General features: G+C 43.9%; 1 protein-coding gene across 1 annotated transcript in view; it reads right to left on the bottom strand.

The window, feature by feature from the left end:
• zswim8 (zinc finger, SWIM-type containing 8) overlaps window positions 1-25,073 on the bottom strand; it is a 44,943-nt gene continuing 19,870 nt past the window's right edge. The window contains exons 13-22 of the mRNA XM_034101146.2: window positions 22,915-23,098; window positions 21,710-21,808; window positions 21,435-21,559; window positions 8,649-8,955; window positions 8,355-8,507; window positions 7,979-8,201; window positions 7,635-7,682; window positions 2,235-2,524; window positions 1,779-2,002; window positions 1-570 (exon numbers count right to left, since the gene is read on the bottom strand). Of these exons, the coding sequence (XP_033957037.1) occupies window positions 1-570; window positions 1,779-2,002; window positions 2,235-2,524; window positions 7,635-7,682; window positions 7,979-8,201; window positions 8,355-8,507; window positions 8,649-8,955; window positions 21,435-21,559; window positions 21,710-21,808; window positions 22,915-23,098 (2,223 nt within the window). The remainder of the gene's footprint in view (window positions 571-1,778; window positions 2,003-2,234; window positions 2,525-7,634; window positions 7,683-7,978; window positions 8,202-8,354; window positions 8,508-8,648; window positions 8,956-21,434; window positions 21,560-21,709; window positions 21,809-22,914; window positions 23,099-25,073) is intronic.

The following is a 25,073-nucleotide window of genomic DNA, read 5'->3' as shown; positions in this document are numbered from 1 at the left end:
TCAATCAATTGTAAGTATATAAAAAGGAACAGTGAGCAGATTAATGCTGATTAACGTGTGAGCTGTTCTGACCTGTGGATATGCAGCTCCGGCGATAGGGAAGACGGTGGGCCGGGGGACGTGCTGCAGAGGGTGTCCCAGGTACTGGGGGGTGCAGACGGTGGGGAGATGGGCCTGAATGGTGGTGTAGGGGTGGAGCCCCTGGCTGTGGGGGTGAGCCATGGCCTGCCCCGGCATGATGTGGGACTGATAGATGGTGGAGCCCACAGATATGACGGGGACCACGGCTGCTGCAGTGACGGAGGCGGTGACTGTTGCCACGCCAGCAGACTCCATGCCTGCTCTGGTGTCAATCACCACACAGCTGGACTCCTGGGGCCTCCTGCCCGAGCCCCCGTTGGCCCCGCAGCGCCCTGACGTCTCCCGATGCTGGCCTGAGCCCCCACCCACTGACTGCTCATACAGCCAGTACCACTGGTGGGCCACCTCAAACAGGACCTCAGGGTACACCCCCCCACCCTTGGCTGCTTCCTCCACTGCCATGCAGGCCTTCTCCAGCATCACATTGTCCTGGAGAAAGAAGGGAAGCCATAATAAGAGCCAAGCTAAATACCTTTTAGACTTCAGGTGATGGAAGGGAAACAAGCATCCATCTATGGAAACACTACCCAGCTGTCAGTTAGAATCTGTTGTTTCATTTTATTACATTTTGAAATTAGAAGATGCACATACTATGTTGCTGGATTAACTCAAGATGATCATCAGACCAACCATCTGCATGTTCTTCACAGAAGTCATTCGATTGTGTTGCTCGACACTTCCTCTGTTGGCTTTTCTAAACTGTATATTATTCTGCTACCGCTAATAAAACTGCAATACCCGGATTCATTTCCCAAAACCCCTGGCATCCTGCTACACTATGAAGGCTCATAAATATATATCTATATATACACATCAGGGTTTCCGCTAGGATTTTTTCTCGCCGGTCAAATGTCCGGGCAGAATTTATTTTACCGGACTAATTTGAAACTTACCGGTCGTATTTCAATAATAATAATAAGAGTTGTGTAGCAGAGTTTCCGTTAGCAGGTAATTACCGGACTATGAGCAGATATGCTTCAGTTTAAAACTCAGTTCACGGGGCTCATTTTTATATTGCTTCAGTTTATAATCGTAACAGATCGAAAAATTCAGATTCATTTTTCAATAAATGATTCCACAAACAACAAACAACATGATTATTACATTCAAACAAACTACTTGTAGTAGATAACGTACATTATTCAGAAGTTTACATCAACTTTGAATAATAACACGGGAGAAACGGATCCTCTCTTTTCCCCTCTCCCTCCCTCTCTCTCCTGACAGCACGTCCGTTTCTCAAGCAGCTCCTGCAGCTCGCTAAACAGAGGGCGGGGCTTCAGGTGATCCTGCAGAGCTGCGTGTCTCGGTCAGACTCAGCAGCTGATCTGATCTCTCTCTCTCTCTCTCTCCGGTTACACTTCACTCGCGTTTCTGTCCATATCGATCAGATCCAGCTCTCCTGATCGGCCTTTATAGAGAGCACCGATCAAACTATTAAGAGTGAATATCGGCCGATAATGACCGGCGGCCGATCGATCGGAGCCTCCCTAATTATTACCAGACATTTTGACCGTCAGGTTTTGAATTTACCGGTTTTTTATAAATTTTACCAGCTAAAAACCGGTAATTACCGGCTAACGGAAACCCTGATATGTATATGTGTATATGTGTGTATAAGCAGAGCCTTGGTGTACCTGCTCTTTGCACTGCACTAGGGCTCTCTGGATCTCATTCGGGTTGAGAGCGTGAGCGTGAGGCAGGCAGCTCAGGGCCAGCTCTGCTGCCGCCCGCACCATGTTGGGGTCCCTGGCCCTCGACGCACGGTCGGCAAGTGATGCTACCTCGGGGGGGGTGAGGTGTCCGTCCCAACACTCCACCAAAATGTTGAGGGCTGCGCTGCCGATCTCCATTGCCTGGCCTGAGAGAAGAGGAGAGGTTACAGTGTGCTGGCAGGGAAGGAAGGAAGGAAGGAAGATGGTAAGGTAGGAAGAAAGAAAGTAAGGGAGATAGTAAGGAAGGAAGTAAGGAAGGTAGGAAGTCAGAAAGTAAGAGAGGAAGTAAGGGAGGTAGGACACTTGTGAACTGATTCAACTTGTGAACACATGAAATACAATGAAAGTGTGTCTCTTCATGTCTTCTGTCACACACACCAGTAATCCAGGACACATGGGAGGAGTAGGTTCTGGACAGCCAGTTTGGTGAAACAAAGTTGTGGAGGCCAAGAGCATACAGGCCAATCTCAAAGGCACACAGGTGCAGGTTTCTGTGGGGCCCCTGGTGGCCCCCGCTGGCTGACGGCTGGGTGAAAATGGAGGTGGAGGAGTTTCCTCCAGCTTTGATTAGCACTGTCTTAGCCAGCTCAAAATAAAAATGTGCTGCTGCCTCTGACGGCTGGTTGGGCACGTGGGGGGCGTGACATTCTGGACGCCGCCCTTTGTACCTGAACACAGGGAAATATACACATGTGAATTAGATTCATCTCAGGGGCTCAGAATAAAACACACATCTGGTGAACATCTGATTTGTTTTCAGGAAACCTGCCCAACAAAGCAGGCAAGCCTGTCCTACTCCATCTTAGCTTCACCTCGCCTCTCAACAGCATCTCTCCTGTCCTCTCAGTCGTCATGCGACTGTAGGCTCTCTGTGTTGTTTCTTATGTTGTCTGTCATTTTTCATATTTTGCTCTTGCTTTGAATGTCTGAGAAATAACTGGAAATAAACTTTAACAACAAACTGAAAGCATATCGCAGAAGACAACAAGATGAACGGTGTTAAAATTATTTGATATCACTTGGCAGATTTCCTACTGTACATGCAAACCGAGGTCATAAGAGAGTTCATTGCTCATCATCACTTCGATAATGTTTATATTTCATGCGTGTGTCCTAAAGGCTTTCATTGTGAACGGATCTCTGCTTGATATCTGAGGCGTGTCTTCTAAAGCTGTGAACATGTCATTTCTCCTTCTGCTAGCATTAGCTCTCAATTAGCATTCTGCCACAGATTACTCAGGTCATCAGTTTGGCCATTTAGCTGAAGCCAGACTTTAAGCAGTGATCGTCACTTTTATTGTGGTGGATTTAAGCTGCAGCCACACGAGGACAATAACGGTCGTATCCGCTACAGTTCTCTATCAGATAGGCAGTTCGGCCACACGAGGCCGACAGGGAAACGCAGATAACAGGTCCCAAGGTGGGTAGGTCTGCGGACGACACGCTCTGGGGTGCCAAACGGCTCCGTGTCTACGCCTATACGATCATTTCCTGATAACGATGACGCAATAGCCCCAGTGTTTCGAGCCAGGTCCCGGTATCTCGCAGGACAGTGCACCCAGCAGGAGCTTCCAGCTAGATTTGATCGATATGGACATAAACGCGAGTGAAGTCTAATCGGACAGGAGAGGAGACACGCAGCTCGGCATGACAACCTGCAGCTCCGCCCGCTGTGATGGAGCGAAACACCCACTTCAAGTTAGATCACCACACCTTAATGACCTCTCAAACTACCTACACTAGTTATACATGTTTATTTTGACTGTCGGGTCACTCACTCATTACTGGATCAGCCAGCTGCATGAGACCACGGATACTGACTGGCTGTCAGGAGAGGGGGAGGAAAAGAGAGGCTCCGTACTCCGTGTATTATTATATAGAGTCGTTATTCATTTGTTTTAAAGCTCAATAAATAACAAAGAAGAACTTAGACCTGTACTTTTCTAATTTTGTCTGGAAGATTTAAACTTTAACGGACATGTTGACCGGCGAACTCCCACCTCTGCTGCTTAATCCAGCGCGGAGAATAAACAGAAGGGCAACCATGCATGCGCGAGAAGTCTTCTTCGCTGCTTTTGGTGTATTTTGTGGCCGAAGTACAGAGGCACTTACAGGCCCGGCATATGTACTACAGGGTCTCCAGCGGTTCGAGCAAAAGGATTCACACTTGTATTTCCGGTGTAGGTACCAGATGTGTTCGGGGTACCAGATGTGTTCGGGTGTATTTCCGTCGCATCCGTCATCAGTCATATTTTACCGCAACTCAAGAGGGCCATGATGGTCAAATTCCGAACATTTAAACATAGCCGACACTTCATTACTTACTTTGTCCGTTATTATATGTTGAAGATTATACTTTTCTCCGTCATGTTGTTTCCATAGCAACAACTTCAAACAGGCATAGCCTACACTTCATTCTTTACTTTGTTCGTTATTATATGTAGAAGATATACATTTTTTCTCCGTCATGTTGTTTCCATAGCAACAACTTCAAACAACAACAACTAACTGCTAGCCGCAAAGCTAGCATCACAGCCACTGCTCCGTTTTCAGAGACTTTGCACACGTTTTTCACAAACTTTTCACACACTAGGAGTACTTCCATTCGCTTCGTCTTGATCTGTAGATGTGATTTGATGTGTCGTGTGTCCCCCAACTCCTCTCCAAAGTTCAGATATTTAATAAAATACTCAGGGGAGTTTCCTGAATTTTCATGCCCAAAGCCAAGCACTAGGCCCTGGGTAAATTAAGAGGCTGATCTCGGGCACTTTTGTCCACTTTCCCTGGTGGTAGAAACTCAAGCCAGACATCCCTGGAATCGTCTTATAGAGTAGATGATCAGTGGGGCCTTGTTTTTACTGAATGATTTGTTTTTTTATGGGGAATTCAAATGTGAGCTTATTTTTAGAATTTTCGGAGACTTTGCACACGTTTTCACAAACATTTTCACGCTATGAGTATGGGAGTACTTCCATTCGCTTTATCTTGATCTGTAGATGTGATTTAATGTGTCGTGTGTCTCCCAACTCCTCTCCAAAGTTCAGATACTATATAAAAATACTAAAAGGTAAATAAAACATGAAACATAATGACAAAATAACAACCTGAAAGATATGTATTCTATCTACACATTTCGTAATTATCTAATCTAGTGGCCTTATAAAAGTGTTGGCTAAAGTAACGCAGAATATATATATTTTTGAATTGTAAATAATTAGAAACATTATTTATGTGCACAAGTACATGGGACCCCACCATAGCACCCCACACATAACAAGCTGTCCCGAGTTCCTCCGGCTGCAGTTCCGCAGACGGCCGGTGTGTGGCAGCAGAGCGCAGGGAGCAGAGGGAGGTGAGTAGACGGATATGACGGATGACGGTGGCGACGGAAATACACCCGAACATATCTGGTACCCCGAACACATCTGGTACTGACACCGGATCCACACTTGTGTTTTTCAATGCACACACAAATGTGTTCCGTTTCATATACATGTAAATAAAATCCAAATACAGAAAAAAGTTTTACATATGTATTTTTGATCCTCACATATTTGTTTTCCGTTTAAAACCTCTGAACCTGCAAACACAACCCGCTTCCTGTGCACGGATCGCTGTGCATTCGTGTGTGGGTTTTTTGAGACTCCCCTGACCGTCAGCCGATTCGTACTTGTAATTGTTTCTATCTATAGCCAATCAGATGTCTCCTCCATTCTAAGCCAATCACATGAGCACGCCCCCACGAGGGCAGATTTCTTGCGTTCATGACGTAGCGCTTCATGTACGCATTTTGCGCTGTCCGGAGCTGACAGGTCCATGGAGGACACCTCCACTCTCAGTACAGCGCCACTTTCCGGACAGGAAATGCACGCAAATACAAGCCTTTATATTATTAAGGTACAGCGCCACTTTCCGAACCATTGATGAATGCTTGTGTACACAAAAACGGCAGGCAAAACCGTTTTAAATGTGTGTTTCCTGTATGGCGAATACAGCTGCTGTATTTATGTCTGTATGAAGTTGTTGTGAGTGTGATCGGTGCTCTCTATAAAGGCTGATGTAATGTAAGAACGTGAATAAACGGAGGTCCTTCCTACGGCACCCGAACGCCCCGTTTCCATCCTTTTTCCCCTCGAAATGTCTGGGCAGCTGGTTACCGGCTGACAACGAGCCAAGTCAGAAACCACTGGTGTGTAACCGAAACTACGGTTTCGGTGCCGAGATACCGTTAGTAAAAAGGTAACAAACGCGAGTGAGGTATAACCGGACGCGAGAGAGAGATCAGATCATCTGCTGAGTCACCTGATGCATGATCACCTGATGCTCTGCCCTCTGTTTAGCGAGCTGACCGGACAGCGCAAAATGCGTACATGAAGCGCTACGTCATGAACGCAAGAAATCTACCCTCGTGGGGGCGCGCTCATGTGATTGGCTTAGAATGGAGGAGACATCTGATTGGCTATAGATAGAAACAATTACAAGTACGAATCGGCTGACCGTCAGGGGAGTCTCAAAGAACCCACACATGAATGCACAGCGATCCGTGCACAGGAAGCGGGTTGTGTTTGCAGGTTCAGAGGTTTTAAACGGAAAACAAATATGTGAGGATCAAAAATACATATGTAAAACTTTTTTCTGTATTTGGATTTTATTTACATGTATATGAAACGGAACACATTTGTGTGTGCATTGAAAACACAAGTGTGGATCCGGAAATACAAGTTTGACTCCTGTGTGCATGTGTGGATTATGAGACTGTTCTGAGCCCATACTCGTGTGGCTGCAGCCTTACCCCTGATCCCACCGGAAGAGTCTGCGCTGTGCTGCGGCTGCGCCGCGCCCTCCTCCTGCGTCATAACCCACCAGGCGCGTTTCAAAACGTTGCGGAAGCGGAGCGTCGTGTGTGCAGCCTCGCAGTTGTTGTTGATTTTGGAATATTTCCTGGATATTTGTACTTCTACAAGTAGTAGGCTACGTAGTTAAATGGTTTATGTTTGTGTCTGTTTAAATCGTGTTTATTGTTGTTATTTCCTATGTTGTTGTGTTGTAGACTACAGACACAGTTAATAATAATTGTAATATTCCAGTTATAAACGACATGAATCAAAGATGTGTTGCTGTATTTTAGTGGTAAAAAAATATGCATTCATCATCATAATTATTGTATATATATATATATATAATGTACAGTGCCTGTGAACCGGAGGAGAACGCTGGCATGTATTCTCCTACTTGAAAGACTACGGGGATGGGCCTGGGCCGGATGAACGTTCCACTTCCTGCCTGCGCTGCGCCGGTCAAAAATAGGATTCATGCTATATAAATTCCTTGCGGCGAGGAGCTTCTGGGACGCTTCGAGCCGCGGCGCAGCGGGTCTGGTGGAATAGCACCCATTGACTAGAGTGGCCGCGATCGCTAAAAACGCCGCAGCCGCAGACGCTCCTGGTGGGATTAGGGGGTCAGAGTTGTACTTTAAGGGTTACGTTATGACTGCAGAGTTTTGTGTGGCCGAAATGTAATTACACATAGGGGCTACGGCAGCTATAGATGTACCACCTGGACACCACAAGAGCTGTGACTGCTGAGCTCAGACAGTTTCAGATGCTGGAGGAGATAGTTGAGAGTGAAGAAAACATTATGGAAGTTAAAGAAGGCTCAGTATATTTTCCGTTTCATTAACACATATCGAGCAAATACATTTTCACCGCAAGCCTGCGAGGCCGGCTCTCTATCACAGTGAATGAAAGAAGTAATGAGACAAGGAGAAATAGAAGTTACCTGGATGTGACTCCAGTTCTATAAGTAGGTTCATAGCCCACCATCGCTCTGTATCACAAAGTCAATGAAAGAATGTAAACACAGTTACTGTGGGGAATATGATTTAAAACAGGGTATGGCCTGATACAAGTCATCAGTCTATTGTTGTAGTGTGGACATCAAATGGTCAAATGAGGAGAATAGTTGTCTACAGCAGACTGTTGTTGACCCCTGGTGTAAGTACAAACGTTTGCCTCCGTAATAAACACCTGCTGCTGTCAGTCACAGTAGACTTTAATCTGCTGATGGGACTTCAGATACTCGGCTATTGTGTGAGTGAGTTCAGGAGAAAGAAGTGTGTTTACCTGCTGGTGTCCGTGCTCTTGGCCCTGGCCCCGCCCCCTGCCCTCCGAGAGCCGCTGGAGGAGGAGGAGCCCAGTGAATCAGATGATGAGCTGCTGATGCTGTCACTGTCCTGGCCCCGCCCCCAAGATGTTGCTGCCCAGCCGCCCCGAAGCGGCCGGCGGCTGAGGGTGGGGGAGCTGTCAGAGGTGGTCTCTGGAGCGCTGCTGTCGATGCTCGCCATGCCTGTCCAACAAACAGCTGTTATTGGAACCATTTCACAAAGAGCACAAACACGACTAGAACTAACTTTCACTTTCTCATTTGGCGGACTACCAAGTTATTTAGGGGCACCCATTAAGTTACACCTGTATCATGTAATGCAATTCAACAGCACACTACCCGTGTGTTTCTTCTTCTGGCGCACAGGCGAGCCCCAGCAGCGCTGGCTGTATCCGCAGCGGGCCCCCAGAGCCAGCCGACTGGGCACCGTGGCCTCCGCCTTAATAGGCGCCATCTCATTCTGGTGCTCAGCTGATGAAGCAGGCCCATCTGACAGGGTGAGGAAAGAGTACGATGTTACCACAGCGTCATCACCACTGCTAAACCAACATTAAAATCAGAGGGGGAATAAGCATTTCATTTGACAGTTTTAGAGGCTCCACAGTGTTCCATGAGAGGAGGGGTTCTCACCATGCTCCCGGGGCTCAGCAGTGCTCTCTCCGGCTGTGTTGTTCTGCACTGGGTTCAGATCAGCCTGCTGCGCCACTTCCCCAGATCCCGTGGCAGCAGAGGAGGAGGCTGCCACAGTGGCAGCAGAGGAAGAGGAGGGTCCATGTTTGGAGACGCCCCCTGCTGCCCCGCTCACCCCACTATGGCTGGCAGCAGAGTGTTTGGAAGGGCTGCGCTGGCTGCCAGCTGCTGGCTTGCTGGAGTAGAATGAGCTCAGAGTCTGGGGCTTATGGGTCTGACTCTCCCTGTCCAACAACTTATCCAGTATCTGAGGATGGGGGAGAGAAAGACACATCGTAAACTCCCATAGCTTAATTTCTTAGTGTTAAAGGTCCCTTGTCATGGCCATTTCTACTGATCATAATGCCATTGATGAGGTCTACTAAAATAGATTTATATTGTGCTTCGAAATCGCATTGGTTTCTCATACAGCATCTCTGTATAGTATGTGTGTTCACTCTGTCCTAAACGGCTTGTTGGAGCTCCTTTTGTCACGAGTGTATTATCGGCAGGAAAGAAAGCTCCATCTTGGCGCTGCTTATGCTTTGAGGCTTCAACCTCAGAACCCCTTAAACTTCAATCTGAGCTGTTCCTCTTCATTAAGGTATTTTGTTTTTCCAAGGTTTTGGATCCTTTTGAGCGTGTGAAAGACGACCCCCACAAGGTGACATGCAAACTCCGCAGGAAAAAGTTGCCTTCCACATCCATGCTGTCGGAGCGTAGCTTCCCGAATGCCGGCATCGTTGTAAAACACAGACCTTAATTATCCCAGACACACATGTGTTCCTTTCTCATAATCTGAGGAAAACAGCGACAGTGAGTCAGGCAGTAGCCAAGTCTTATATAAATATACAGTTGAGGCCTAAATTATTAGCCCCCCAGGAGTTATGGAACATTTCCCCAAGGTTTCCAGCATTGATAAAACTTGATGTAATCAAACATTCACCTGTGCTATTTAGTAGCTTTTGGTACATTTTGGAAAATAAAATAAGTTTTTAGGCTCGCTTTATATCAAATATAGTGACAAATGGGTTGGTCAAAAAATATTATCCCCCATGTGAATGTTTGCTTTCAAACCACACCTAATCAATCAATCAGCTTTCAAACCACACCTAATCACCCAATCGGCTTTCAAACCACACCTGAGCATTCAATCAGCATAAAAGGACTCCAAGAAACAGGCACTTGAATACCTTATTGAGAGGGACTATACTACTACTCCTACTCACCATGCCAAAGACAAAGGAAATCAGTCTTGAGCTCAGAAAGAAGATAGTGGGGGCTCATAATAAGGGGGAAGGCTATAATGCTATTTCCAAGCGCTTCACAGTGTCTAGAACTGCTGTACGTTGCATCATTGCGAAGTACAAGGAGACAAATCATGTAAGAAACAAACCTAGGCGTGGTCGAAAGCGCAAGATCTCAAGAACTCTGGAGAGGCAAATAGTCAGAGATGTCAGCAAGAATCCCCGGACATCTGCCAAGATGATTGTTGCTGACCTGGCCTCTTCTGGAGTTGATGTTTCAAGGAACACAGTTGTGAGGGCTCTTCATCGTGGTGGGCTTCAGGGCCATCGTCCCAGAAGAACCCCTTTACTCAGAGAGCGGCACATCAGAGCCAGACTGAGGTTTGCCCGTGAACATTTGAAAGGTAAAGATGAGTTTTGTAAGTCTGTGCTTTGGTCTGATGAGACTAAACTGGAACTGTTTGGGCACATGGATGCTGCTTATGTTTGTCGAAGAAAGGGAGAGGCCTTCAACCCTCAGAACACATCATGCTGTGGGGCTGTTTTGCAGCCTCAGGCACAGGGAGCCTTGTTCGGGTGCAAGGCATCATGAAACATTTAAATTATGTTGACATTTTGAGGGATAACATGAACAAATCTGCTCTTAGTCATCGCTTAGGTCGTCGCTGGGTCTTCCAACAAGACAATGATCCAAAGCACACATCAAAATTGGTCCAACCGTTCCTAAAGGACACCAAAACCAAGGTGCTGGAGTGGCCCGCACAGAGCCCAGATCTTAATCCTATTGAGAATCGGTGGCGGGTGCTCAAAGTGAATGTCCATGCTCGGAAACCACGCAATTTGGACCAGCTGGAGCAATTTGCAATGGAAGAATGGGCCAAAATCCCTCAAGAGACCTGTGCCAACCTAGTAAAGAACTACTCTAATGCCCCTTTCACACCAACGCGTTTTCAGCTCCGGCTCGGAGATGGAGCCTGAAAAGTGCCGGTTTTTCCTGTTCACACCGCAGAGGCGCCGCCTCTTAGCTCCGGAATCCGGTTCACTTCCAGCTCCAAAAAATTGTTGGTCTAGAGCAGTGGTTCTCAAACTTTTTCTGTTATTCCCCACTTTGAACAGGTGGGCCTTTTCAAGCCCCACCTGTTCCTCATCGCTCCAATAAAATGGTAGGCCAAGCTTAAAATTGTCAAATGTATCGTTCTATAACAGGGTTCTCCAACTTTTTTTAGGATGAGGGTTACTTTCAAAAAATAAAACAAGTCGTGAGCTACTTTTACTCCTCTTTTTTTTTTTTTGCAGTGTATATATTTAGCACATTTTAACATTATTATATGCTACCTTTAACCTTTGAGTGCTGTTTGGGTCTGTGGGACCCGTTTTCAGTGTTTACTAAAATAAAATGTATGCAATTTAATTATTTTAACCTGCTTTATTTGGTGGTGGACGTCACATCCTCGAGGGTCCGGGGGCATGCACCCCCAGGAAGATATTTTTTAAATGTTGAAGTTGAATGCATCAATCTGGTGCACTTTGAGCTAGGGCTGCTCAATTAAATCGTATTTTAATCGCAATTACGATTTTGGCTTGCAACGATTATGAAAACAACATAATCGAAATAAAACGATTTTGAATCGTGATATCAATTATTGACCCAAATAATCAAGATTATGATTTTTGCCATAATCGAGCAGCCCTACTTTGAGCCCAACATGAATTTATGGATACAGCTCTCAACACTCAGATGAAAGGGAGCTGTATACTTTTCAATTATCCAAACATCTTTAGAATATGATCACAACAACTCATTTAAACGTGTTTATTCTTATCTTATGTTACCTAGTTAGCATTCTTTCTTTTTATTTATGCATATTTGACTAATCACTCCCCTTTTAAACTTTTTACTGTCCTATAGTACACATTGGAATGATTTCTTACTTTATTTTGTACAACTTTATTAAATAGATAAAGGTGTGCTCTCTCTCTTGCTCTCTCGCTTTCTCGCTCCACATTGCTTTTCTTCCCGACTGCAACGCTGTTGTGTGTGTCTGTGAGAGCGTTTCACACGTGTGTATGAGAGATGTTTACCAGTGGCGAGCCTGTCTCTGAGGGCCTAAGATATTCTACAAAATAATATTTAAAAACATTAAAACAAATTATATTTTTCTTTATATATTTTTTTTAAATATGTTTTTAGTAATATTTGTCAATAGTTTAACCAAAAATAACTTGATTAAATTGTATTTAAAATAACATTTCCAAAGAAATAAATCCTTTGAATCTGCCTATTCAGTTTGTTTGAATGTGAAGGGTTAAATGAAAGAAGCTCCTCTCTGCGAGTCTGTGAAGACAGGAGCTGATTGGACGTCCAGCTATGAATTCACAGAGGGCCAGCTATAGTAACTGAACGAGAGTAATGTCAAATGACAGTACAATTGACCAATCATATCTTCCCTCTAAATGGGTGGGCTTTATTATCGCGGACTTTATGTCAAGTTCCGCCCGCTGTGAAACGTTTCTTGTTTCCATAGCAACAACAACTGTCAACAGCGTAAACTTGCCTTCAAAATAAAAGCATGCCAAATTACACTTAAGACATACAACTGCAACGAAAGTAACAAACACAATGCAATATCCTTTTCAATTTCAAAGAACACAAATTGGGTTCTCTACAGGTGTTGTTTTGTGTGGTAGAGGGTCGCTTTTCATTGATACGTTTTGCACCCCGGGCCGGCCGTTGTGTTGATATTCCACCAGTTTTTTTTTTCGCGACCCACCTATCACATCTCTGCGCCCCACCAGTGGGGCGCGCCCCACACTTTGAGAAACGCTGGTCTAGAGGCAAGAGCTTCGGAGCTAAGAGGCGGCGTCGCTTACGTCTCTCTTACGTCGAGGCGGGGGCAGGGGCAGATTCGCCGTTGAAGTAGATGCTGAAGACCACAAAGAAGTCTTGCATTTCGCATGTAATGTTTGTAAAGTTCCAAGTAAAGTCGTCCCTTGTAAAGTCGTCCGATGCCTTCCATTTCGTTTCGTAAGAGGATAACCGAAGCGAACAGCGCTTCAATACAATCGGCCATTGTTGTTGTTGTCGATGTGAGGGATATCCGCACGGTTTGGATTTTATGAAGCAGGCACGTAAACGGTGACGTCATGACGCAGCAGCGGCAGCTCTAGGCGGCGTGAACTGGGTGTGAACAGAGCGGGAGCAGAAAAGGGAAACCGGAGCTGAACCAGAAAAGCTCCCGCTCGGAGCTAGAAAGGGAAAAGCGCTGTTGTGAAAGTCGCATAAGAGCTTGTTGTCAGTTGTGGCTCAGAAAGGGTACACTATTGACTATTAATGGCCTGGGGGCTAATATTTTTGACCAACCCATTTTTCACTATATTTGATATAAAGCGAGCCTAAAAACTTATTTTATTTTCCAAAATGTACCAAAAGCTACTAAATAGCACTGGTGACAGTTTGATTATATCAAGTTTTATCAATGCTGGAAACATTGGGAAGAATTTTAGGAAAATGTTCCATAACTCCTGGGGGGCTAATAATGTATGCCTCAACTGTATATACACCTATAATAAATAGTAATTCTGACCTCAGAAAACGAGATGTGAGGAGGTATTTTTACCAACGTGCAAAAGAGTGTGTCCGTTTGCTGTGTATCATCCATTGGTTTGTTATATTTATAAACATTTTAAATATAAATACTGTTTATTTTCACTTACGTTTTTTTTAAAACTAAATGTTGAGTGAGTCCTTATGAGAGGCCGTCTAGCTCACAACTCATACTTGGTCTTACAAACAATATCAGAATCTCACATGTACACCACCAGACTCTTTCACACACAGCATCATACCGTCTTTGACGTACTGTCATTCCTTCCTTCATTTACTATCATACATAAATAACTATTCTCTCTCCAGTGATGTACCTGAACGCGTTCAATGAACGACCGTTCATGAACGCGTTCATATTTTGGGCGAACGTGAACTGAACGTACTGTATTTCCGCAAGATGAACGTAATTGAGAACGCGTTCATTCTCAGCACTGTATAACGGCGTTCAAAAGTGCGTTCATTCTCAGCACTGTATTATAACGGCGTTCAAAAGTGTGCCAGATTTCATATGCCTTTCAGCCGAAAACCCAGTTAAAACACACCGTAAACAGGCTTCAAAATAATGCGGAGAACCACCCAATCTGGCAACAGCAAGCTGCCTGTGACGCGTACGCGCCTGTCACCCCTGGCTGTCGCACTCAAATATAAATATACTAAATATATCAGACTCCTCACAACAAACAATGTGGAACCGCGGAACCGGCGAGCATTGAATGAATGAATGAATTAGTATGGACGAAGCCGAGAGCAGCTGCAGCAGCACTCGCTCAGAGTGAGACTCTACATGGCGTCGGCCGGAAAAAAACAAACGTTTGCCTGTAAACTGTGTCCGCCCGGTTTGAAAAAGCAAGTCCGTACATCGACGACGTCGACAACAAACCTTAAACAGCCCATTGAGAATAAGCACACGACTTGCCTTTCACAGTATGTGCGAGTGGCGAATAAAAAACAGATCCACTACCACCCAAATCCCATTAACATCGTACAGGAGACAAATAATAGCTCGCAGCAACGTATTGAAAAAATAACTATAAACTATAAATTAGTTCATTTTTGAAACCATGAACTTTAGTTCAAAATTTTGAATTATGAACTATGAACTGAACTAGTTCATTTTAAAATGTGTGAACTGTGAACTGAACTAGTTCATGTAGAAAGTGAACTTTCCCAACACTGTCTCTCTCACACACAAAAACAAAATCTCTTAAACACACCATCATACTCTCGTACACACACCACTATCGTCTTTCACAAACAACTATAATCTAATAGAACATTATAATAGTGTATGTGAAAGAGGATAGTAGTATGTGTGTAATCGGTAAAGCCCCCGTCACACTGTCCCGACATTGACACCCGATGGACACACGATAAAGGAAATGTTCAAATTCGGCTGTGATCGTAGCAACATCGGGCCATTCGTGAGGGCATCTAAGCCATCGTATGACCGCCGGTGGAGTTTCTCAGGCTCCGGCAGCAACTTCGTAAGGCACTCGTGAGGGCATCTTGTCAAATCGTGTCATCTTCGTGTTATCATCGGTGCATTCACCCTCACTCTGATCGGGGCGAATGCCCGATGGCACCGATGATAACAAGATGCCCTCACGATGGCCTTACGAAGGGCAAAATGGACACACGAATTCAACACGAAAATGAACCTTCGCAAGGTCCTTCGGCAATTTTGTTGGCATGCCAAATATTTTGCCACTGCTCACGAAGTTGATGCCGGAGCCTGAGAAACTCCACCATTGATCATACGATGGCTTAAGATGCCCTCACGAATGGCCAGATGTTGCTACGATCAGAGCCGAATTTGAACATTTCCTTTATCGTGTGTCCATCGGGTTGTTTTATTGCACAACAAAATCATGTAAACATATTATGTAAATAACCCAATTTGTGTTCTGTGAAACTAAAAAGGATATAATATATTATTTTGAAGGCGAGTTGACAGAAAGTTGTTGTTGCTATGGAAACAACATGACGGAGAAAACTTAATATCTTCTACATATAAAGACGGATAAAGTAAAGAACAAAGTCTGAAAATATCAGTACTGTATCATAGTACTTTAACATAATTGTTTGTGTTACTTTCGTTGCAGTTGTATGTCTTAAATGTAATGTAAATGTTGCCTTCGTGTGTGGTTCGGGGCCATCTTCGTGCGAAATTTACAATTCCATATGCGTGTGTCCATCGGGTGTCAATTTCGGGACAGTGTGACAGGGGCTTAAACAATGTATGTAAGACAGAATAATAACCTTTGAAATAGTATTTCATGTTAATAACAATAGTTATATATGTAAAACACAATAGCAGTGAATGAAAGGCCGAATAATAGTTTATACAAGAGGTAATAATAGTTAATGTGAATGACTATAGTGTAAAACAGAATGATAGTGTGTGTGCATAAGAATAGTTGTGTGTGTGAGAGAGTATGATTGAAAAGGAAGTGAGTTTGATTGAAAAGGAAGTTGGACTAAATTCTCAGTTCCTGATTGGCTCTACGTTTTTTGTTTGACGGACACCGCCCACAATGGCAGTAGACTACTACTAATTTTCCCGATGCAACCTGAAGAGTAAAAGGGTCAAGTCCGTCAGAAAGCAATGACTGTATGTGTAAGTGTAAGCCTAACACTTACACTGACGGTAAGGATTAGTAACATGTATTGTGTTTATGTGTTGACATTTGGAGATGTTTAAACTGCGTTAAAATGCGTTAGCATTCGCGCTAGCATACACGCTAGCGTTAGCCATACTAGCCTGTATACATGCTTATTGCACTGCTAGTGTGAGAGCCATTTTTCCTTTTATTATTATTGGCTGAGTGTTAGGCTTAATAATAATATAAATTAGATTATACTGTAAATTATCGGCTATTTTTGTGGGTCACATTATAGTTTAAAATGCATTAATTTACGGCTCACTTATTATTTGTTATATGCAGGGCTGCACATAACTGGTGCGCAGGTGCGCATGCACAACGACGCCAACAAAAGAGCACAGGGTAATTTGAAAAAAGGCGCATTTGCGTACCAACATTGAGAGTAGGGTTGCCAACTTCCAGAAATGGAGAAACGGGACACATGCATGTGTCCCCCGTGCGCGAAGATTTTCGGGTTTCTGGCGGATTTAGTGATCACCGTGACCTATTGAAAACTCCCTCCGACACAAGGTGCAGAAGACCCCAGACAGATGACACAGGCTTTACCCAACTGTGTTTTTCTTCCCACTGTTTGTTGTAAGACACAAGTCTTTTCTTTTTAGAAGGGCCAGGGCCCAGAACCACATCCTCTCTCTCTTCTCCTCTTTCATTATCACCTCCTCCACCGGCAGCGCTCATTTCCCCACACGACTGAACAGGCTGACATGCCACACAAACAATGACTTGGACTCAAGTCTGACTCGAGTCCAAGTCATGTGACTCGAGTCCACACCTCTGCTATGAAGCGAAGACATGTGTCCTCCTGGATGTACCGTGTGGATCAAGGAATAAAGCTCATCTGATTCAACTACGATCTCCGCTGAATTGTTTGGAAACAAAGAGAGGCGTCAAAACTCACAACCCTGATAGAGGTGGCTATTAAATTGTTGACAAGGATCAAGACGCCACCACAGCTAGCATTAGCTATATTTACCTTGTTTACACTTAGCGGTCCTAAGTGTTAATCTGTGTATGTTACACTTGCATGTATGAGATCCTTAAGTGCCTTGTAACTTCTTTTTTTATCGTTTCACTCCGTGTGAATGTCAGTAGACTGCAAATAAGTCAATAAAGGAGCATGGCTGCTCATTCCCTGGTTCTCAAAAGACTTTGGCTGGCTGTTTAATCTCTGTTCACACTGAGACAGTACAGCACATAGAGAGAACAGTACACCTATAGTGTAAGTGCATACAAGCAGGTCACACAGTATGATCACAAATAGATCTTTTTTAGATCAAATATGATCTATTCTTATGTAACAAGACATGAAACTATTAAGTGTTAATTAAGTCTAAATAACTGTACTACTGTCTTATTGGGCCCATATTGAGCAGAGTATATTAAGACCAAAACTCATGTACAACAACTTCCTTACTTGCAATAAATCAGCACTAATTAGAGGGTTATTGAGGAAAAACTCTCAACTAATGGCTTATTACTTGTATAATCTGGTCATGTAGAATAAGGCATTAATAAGTGTTTTATAATGACTAATAAATAGCTAATATACTGCTAATATGTATGTTAATTATCAACTAGTTGATGGTGAATTTGTGTACCTTAATATAAAGTGTTACCAAAAGTTCTTATTGCAGCTCAAATGTAGCCGTGCTCTGAGCAGCTTCAGGCTTTGTTTTCAAGGCTGTAAACCAGTCAAGGAATGAATATTTAAACTGGCTTCCTGTTGGATCAACCTGACTTCCTTTTAAAGTATGCTCTCTCACAACCAGTACAATGTCCTCCTGTCATAAGCTCTCAAAAACACAAGAGTGGCAGTTGAATAGTCCAACAATCAGCTCCTAACGTCTAACCCTATCGTCTATTCCTTGACCTCTGAGTGAAACGTCACGGGGTTAAGGGATAGTGGATAGGAGAATTCAAAAGGACTTAGGAGAAGAGACTGCGGTACTTTAGAGAATCCGAATGCACTTTCACTATCCGACGTGTTTATGATGCGCCAGCGGACGTCCTGAATGTGCGTCTGCTGCTGTGGGGGAACTATGGAAACTACAGTTCTCTATACAGCGGACGACAACATGGATGTTCAATAAGAACGAGGGACTACTGTAAACTCATCTAGAGACTCTGCACCGTGCTCTGATGCTGTTGCTTTGCTTTATGAACGAGGACAACAGAGAAACATATTCTTCAGGACCAAAGTTGGAATTGAAATAAAAAGGAAAGTGAAACGTATGCTCGTCGTCACCCTCTCCCTCCGGTCCACATTAATACCAATGATCCCAATACGTATGATTGATGGAAAGATTGTATTGTATTATTGTATGAGAGGTTCCAGGTTGTTGTGTTTAATGTTCATGAGAATATTTGTCATTGTTCAAATGATAATAAACATTAGCATAAAGCATATGTGTCCACTCATATGTTGATAAGAGTATTACAAACTTGAAAAATATTCCTCTAAGGTACATTTAGAACAGATCAAAAATGTGCGATTAATTATGGACAATCATGCGATTAAATATTTTAATCGACTGACAGCCCTAAATATAATACGTTTATTATAAGGTCACGTGCCGCTTTACGTTGCCCATAAACTACATGTCCCACAATGCATCTCATTTTGTGAGATGCGCACTGTAATTACTTACTCGACTTCTGCTTTCAGGCGTAGTTCATTATTAAGTTATTACCCTATCCGATAATAATCCAATGCAGAGGAAATATTGTAAAATAATACATTCTTTTATATATATATATATATATATATATATATATATATATATTATTTATATTTATTTATGTATATTTATATAGTCTTAAAGTTACCACCGGCCCTTTGAGTGCAACCATAATTCTAATGTGGCCCGCGATGAAATTGAGTTCGACACCCCTGATCTAGACTCTAGAGAATTCGAACAGCTCTTGTCATGGCTGCCACTGAGGGACTTCCGGGTCCTTTCACTCCGTCAGGAAGGTTGCTAAGAGAAACGGACTATTCCACCGCAGCCCTGCATTGTCTTTCACATGTCATTCTCTCACACACACATTACTATACCCTCATACACACTATCATTCTCTCTCACACACACTATCATTCTCTCTCACACACACTATCATTCTCTCTCTCACACACTACTATACCCTCATACACACTATCATTCTCTCTCTCACACACTACTATACCCTCATACACACTACAATTCCTCTCTCACACACACTACTATACCCTCATACACACTATCATTCTCTCTCACACACACTACTATACCCTCATACACACTATCATTCTCTCTCACACACTACTATACCCTCATACACACTATCATTCTCTCTCACACACACTACTATACCCTCATACACACTATCATTCTCTCTCACACACACTACTATACCCTCATACACACTATCATTCTCTCTCACACACACTACTATACCCTCATACACACTATCATTCTCTCTCACACACACTACTATACCCTCATACACACTATCATTCTCTCTCTCACACACTACTATACCCTCATACACACTATCATTCTCTCTTTCACACACTACTATACCCTCATACACACTACAATTCCTCTCTCACACACACCATCATTCTCTCTCACACACACTATCATTCTCTCTCTCACACACTACTATACCCTCATACACACTATCATTCTCTCTCTCACACACTACTATACCCTCATACACACTACAATTCCTCTCTCACACACACTACTATACCCTCATACACACTACAATTCCTCTCTCACACACACTACTATACCCTCATACACACTACAATTCCTCTCTCACACACTATCATTCTCTCTCACACACTACTATACCCTCATACACACTATCATTCTCTCTCTCACACACTACTATACCCTCATACACACTATCATTCTCTCTCTCACACACTACTATACCCTCATACACACCATCATTCTCTCTCTCACACACACACTATCATTCTCTCACACACACACTACTATACCCTCATACACACTACAATTCCTCTCTCACACTATCATTCTCTCTCACACACGACTATACCCTCATACACACTATCATTCTCTCTCTCACACACTACTATACCCTCATACACACTATCATTCTCTCTCACACACACTACTATACCCTCATACACACTATCATTCTCTCTCTCACACACTACTATACCCTCATACACACTATCATTCTCTCTCACACACACTACTATACCCTCATACACACTACAATTCCTCTCTCACACACTATCATTCTCTCTCACACACACTACTATACCCTCAATAATACAAAACAACGGGAAAACGTCTGCCTCTTCAAAATGGTCAATAACAGTGAACGGATGGTTATTAAAGTAAGGTCAAATGAACAGAATCACACTAAGCCTGGTTAGTGTTGCCTGACTTTATATAAGTGTGTGGTTGCGTTCTAGTTACTTTGCTCAGCGCTACGGCTTGTTACAACTTGTATTTGCCGTACTCGCCATCAACTGTTATTGCTCAGGTTAATCTCGACCCCCTCCAATGTAAGCGTGATGTATTTGGTTCTTGGATCTTGCCGGGTTGCCGAGTGGGGCCAGCGGAGAGAATAGACCAGACTCCAGCAAAGGTCAATTGTGTCTAGAGTGCGCCATCTAGTGGGATCAACTGAAATGCCGGGTATTGCAGGAAAAAGGCAAAATGAATGCGGTCTTTACTATAATTTGGACAATTTTGTACCAATATTGGGCGGGCCGGATTAAAAAGCCCAACGGGCCGTATATGGCCCGCGGGCCTTAGTTTGCCCATGCCTGCTCTAGCTCTTGAACTGAAAACATTTTGTGAAAAATAATTCATAAAAAATATAAATAATCATAATATATCATCAAATATGTGATACATGTAAGGTTTTATGCAAGTATAAACATATGCCAAAACACTTTAATCAACAAACACATGTGTGTCATGCCTAGTTTAATTGTTGGTCATGAGGGTTGTGCAATAGGTCGTCATTGTCAGTATGTTTTCTGTGTGTACCTGAGTGCAAACTGTGAACATACGTTTGTGTTAACACATTTCCTTATGGGGGACTATTTGGTATATCATATATGTGAAAGTAGTAAAAAGTGGAACCCTATTTCAAAAGCCAGTTGAATTATTTACCCTGGCTTACTGTTATCTGTTACCATGTCAAACCTAACACTAATCTAAATTCAAACGGTTGGATGGTAATGAGGAGATTCGATGACTACCTTCTTGAGCTTGCTCTGGTCATCCTTGTAGGTGATCATTAGAGCCAAAGCCAGGTCACCTTTGACCCGCCGAGTTCCTTCACACAGCAGAGGATGCTCCGCCTCACTCACTGTGGTCTTCATACCTTTAGACACACAGAGGAGAGATCAGAGCAGGAAGTGAGGGGGTGGACAGTGTGGACAAATGTACAAATAGGGGGATTAGAGAAGTGGTGAGGAGAGAAAAAAGCTAAATTGAGAAGCAGAGCGAGACAGAAGTAGAGGAACACATTTACCAAGTGCAGCGACAGCAGCCTCGAAGCCAAGCTCTTCATCTCCAGGCATCTCGTTGTTACGGTTACGGCTTGGTGGACGGGAACCCGTTGGGGACACTACTGCACAAACAATATGGAGAAAAGTGAAAGGGATGTTAATTCTTGAAGTTCCCATTGAAAAAACGATACCACACAATAATACTTAATTGCAGGAAGTAACCTAACAAGTAGTATTGCAGGACTGTAGAACACTCAGAATCCCAGGTGTGAAAAACAGAAGAAGAATTTTCGACTCGCCCCGAAGACCTAAGGCGCCAGAATTTCTGATATATTCCATGTGGTCACACTGCGGTACTTTTCCCACAAAGGTTCATGCAAACTTAGTTCATGATCGCGTTCACACCAAAAAGAGCCGGTACTAAAAGTAGTTCATGCGAACCTTTTTACCCCCTCGAAAGTCCCTGCTAGAGAGCAGGGACTTTTTTGAGAAAAGAGCTATATTCCTGATTGGCTGGGCGAATTGCAAACCACGCCCTGTAAAACTCCCAAAAAGTTTTGTGAAGCCGCCATTCTATTATCCTCGCATTAGCATTATTAGCATTAGCATTAGCCCAGCCCAGAAACGCAGAGAGACTAATTTATGGCAACACAAAATAAAACATGGGAGCGGTGGAGATGAGGAGGTGTCGGCGTTCTGGCGATTTACTCAGAAGGCTTCAGTAGAAGCTGCTGGGACTCCCAGCAGCTTCTACTGAAGCCAGTCCCAAACTCCGGGGACTTCCGGCCAGGGGACTTTGGGCGGCAGTATACGCCGTGAAGTAGTTTGCGGCCTGCCAGTAAACCCAAAGCAGAAGAAGAAGAAGTGACGTCAGTGGCTTCATTTGCCTAATCCACCCCCAGGGACTTTTTCTGGTGTGAACGCGATCTGTACTTCGTTCATGCGAACTAAAGAGTTCGCATGAACCTTTGTGGGAAAAGTACCGCAGTGTGAACGCAGATCATGAAAGCAGATGGCAATACACCCAAGTAAAAACATCTTGGTTTTGTCAGGGAAAGAAAATATAAAACATGATATTTACATCATGCAACTTCCTCACTTTGATCTTGCCACTGGACAATGAAACATTGTCTTTTTCAATTGGTTGAAAACAGTCTTGACAGCATATACTACTTACCTAAGTAGAGTTCAACATTTTCAATCTTGATGAGAAACAGTTGGTGCTTACCTGGGGTACACAGCACATCGAAGATGAAGCTGGCCAGCATGAGCGGCAGCACCGGCCTGTAGTCACAGAAGTTTCCGTCTCGTAGCTGCTCGCCCCTCTCTCTGATGGCCGACATCTCCACCAGGCCCAGAGGAATCTTCTTCAATAGAGACACCACCTCCGACTCCTGGTAGGCCAGCTTCACCTGGTCAACACACAGGTATCAAACACACCATACAAGTAAGACATACATGGAGTTAATACAGGAGAAAGGAAGCCATCCCAAAATGATAAATCTCACTTTATTTACATTTAAAACATACATACCAGAAGACAGAGGAAAAATAAATGCCGATGTTTAGAGAGATTGTCCGGCCACTGAGACCTCCAAATGGGGTTTAAAACAGGGCCTTTTGTCCCTACAATCTGTACGTGCCACTTTATATTTTCTTTCATGTTGACTGAGCTTTTTAGACCATTTGGCCCAGTGGCAGCTCCTCAGTATTCTGACAGATAACTCTTCATTCTACCAGCGGTTAGCTCTGAGTCCTTAATTTCAGAAGAAGGTCAGGTACCGATGGCCATTTAAAAAGTTGCACCTGACAATTGACGACGACCTGGTATCACCTTGAAAAGTATGTATTACTATTGAGTCAGAACAAATGCATCAGCGTAAAGCAATACTTACCAATTAAAAAGTGGCATAAAATTAGGGCCAAAACGATGATTCAATATATCAATGAGCCAATCGTAAAAGTATTGGTATTGATTATTTTGACAATCGATTGTTTTTCTGCTTCTCCAAGCTGAATCAGTGAGAGAAACATTATCTAGTTCTATTTCGTCCCTACTGACCGCCAGAGGCGGTGCTTTAAGCACTGGATATGTCCAAAGTCACCTGTGACCCACGTGACACCGGCTATATCAGCCGGTGTCGTCAGAGGATCTGTTCCTTTCATCTTCTCGCTGCGCGAGGGTACCGTGGCTACATTTTTGTAGCCTACAGCGTTCAGGTTTGAACGTTTGATCTGAGGGATTGCTCTGCAAGCAGCTGGCCGCGTGCAGCTTCGCGACTGACAGTCGGAGCTACGGGTCGTTAACGCGTCCTCCGGGAGCTGTGGCCGGCTGTGCGCTGTGCAGAGCCTCGACAGACAGGTTTGTGTCAGCTTGTTGCTGGTGATGGCTGTGTTCCCGCACCCTCTCCCAGCCAAGTTGTCGTGATTGCCGTCTTATTTTTTGTAGCTTAGACTTTCTGGTGACGACAGTGTTCCCACTTCCTCTCCCATAAAGTTGCCCTTATGCTCTTTTGAAAGTTCTGCTTGTGGCGTTGTGCCCGAGCTATCATTAGCATTTGAGTCCCAGCTTTGGCTGCGTCCCTCATTCAATTTACTATGGAAGCCCAGAGGGTCATACTTTAAACCCGTTTTTCGTTTAGATGCAGAAAGTAAGGTAAGTACTTTCTATTTTCTAGAAGCTATTATCTGGTCTTAACATTTGTGTTCTGACTTGGTCGCTTGATTGTTAGCAGCAGCCGCTTGGCTAACACCTTGCTGTTGATCTTAACTATTAACTCAGGGCAGTGCTCCCGCTCCCGGTAGCATAGGGTTTGATTGCAGTAGCGCGAGATCGTTGTATTACTGCTCCTAGTACTAGACTCCTAGCACTAGGATGATATGCAGAGAACATCTTCACTGCGGGTGCTGTGTGCTCGGCATGTGCGGTTACTACTGTAACCATGGCCTACGGTTCTATGCGGGCTGTTCTCTTTCTTAGAAGCTAATTATCTGGTCTTAACTTTGTGTTCTGACTTGGTTGCTTGATTGTTAGCAGCAGCCGCTTGGCTAACACCTTGCATGTACTGTTAAGCTTCATTATTTAACTCAGCCGGTGAGGGCAGTGCACTCGCTCCCGCTCCCGGTAAACGCACGGTATGGTTGCAGTAGCGCTATATCGTTGTATTTACTGCTCCTAGTACTAGACTCCTAGCACTAGGACGATATGCAGAGACCAATCTTCACTGTGTGTGCTGTGTGCTCTGCATGTATGGCCATTAAGGAGGATTTCATCCTCCCAATATTATATTGTCTAGTGGGCAGCCGTTGGCTGACACTTTTAGGCACCTGCCACAGTTACTACCGTAACTACGGCTCTAGGCTGTGTAAGTACTGGCCATAGTTACT

The sequence above is a fragment of the Pseudochaenichthys georgianus genome, chromosome 15 (genome assembly GCF_902827115.2).
Source record: "Pseudochaenichthys georgianus chromosome 15, fPseGeo1.2, whole genome shotgun sequence".
NCBI classification, from domain to species: Eukaryota; Metazoa; Chordata; class Actinopteri; order Perciformes; family Channichthyidae; genus Pseudochaenichthys; species Pseudochaenichthys georgianus.
Note: the sequence above shows the minus strand (reverse complement) of the source record. Positions and strands in the feature narration are given on the sequence as shown.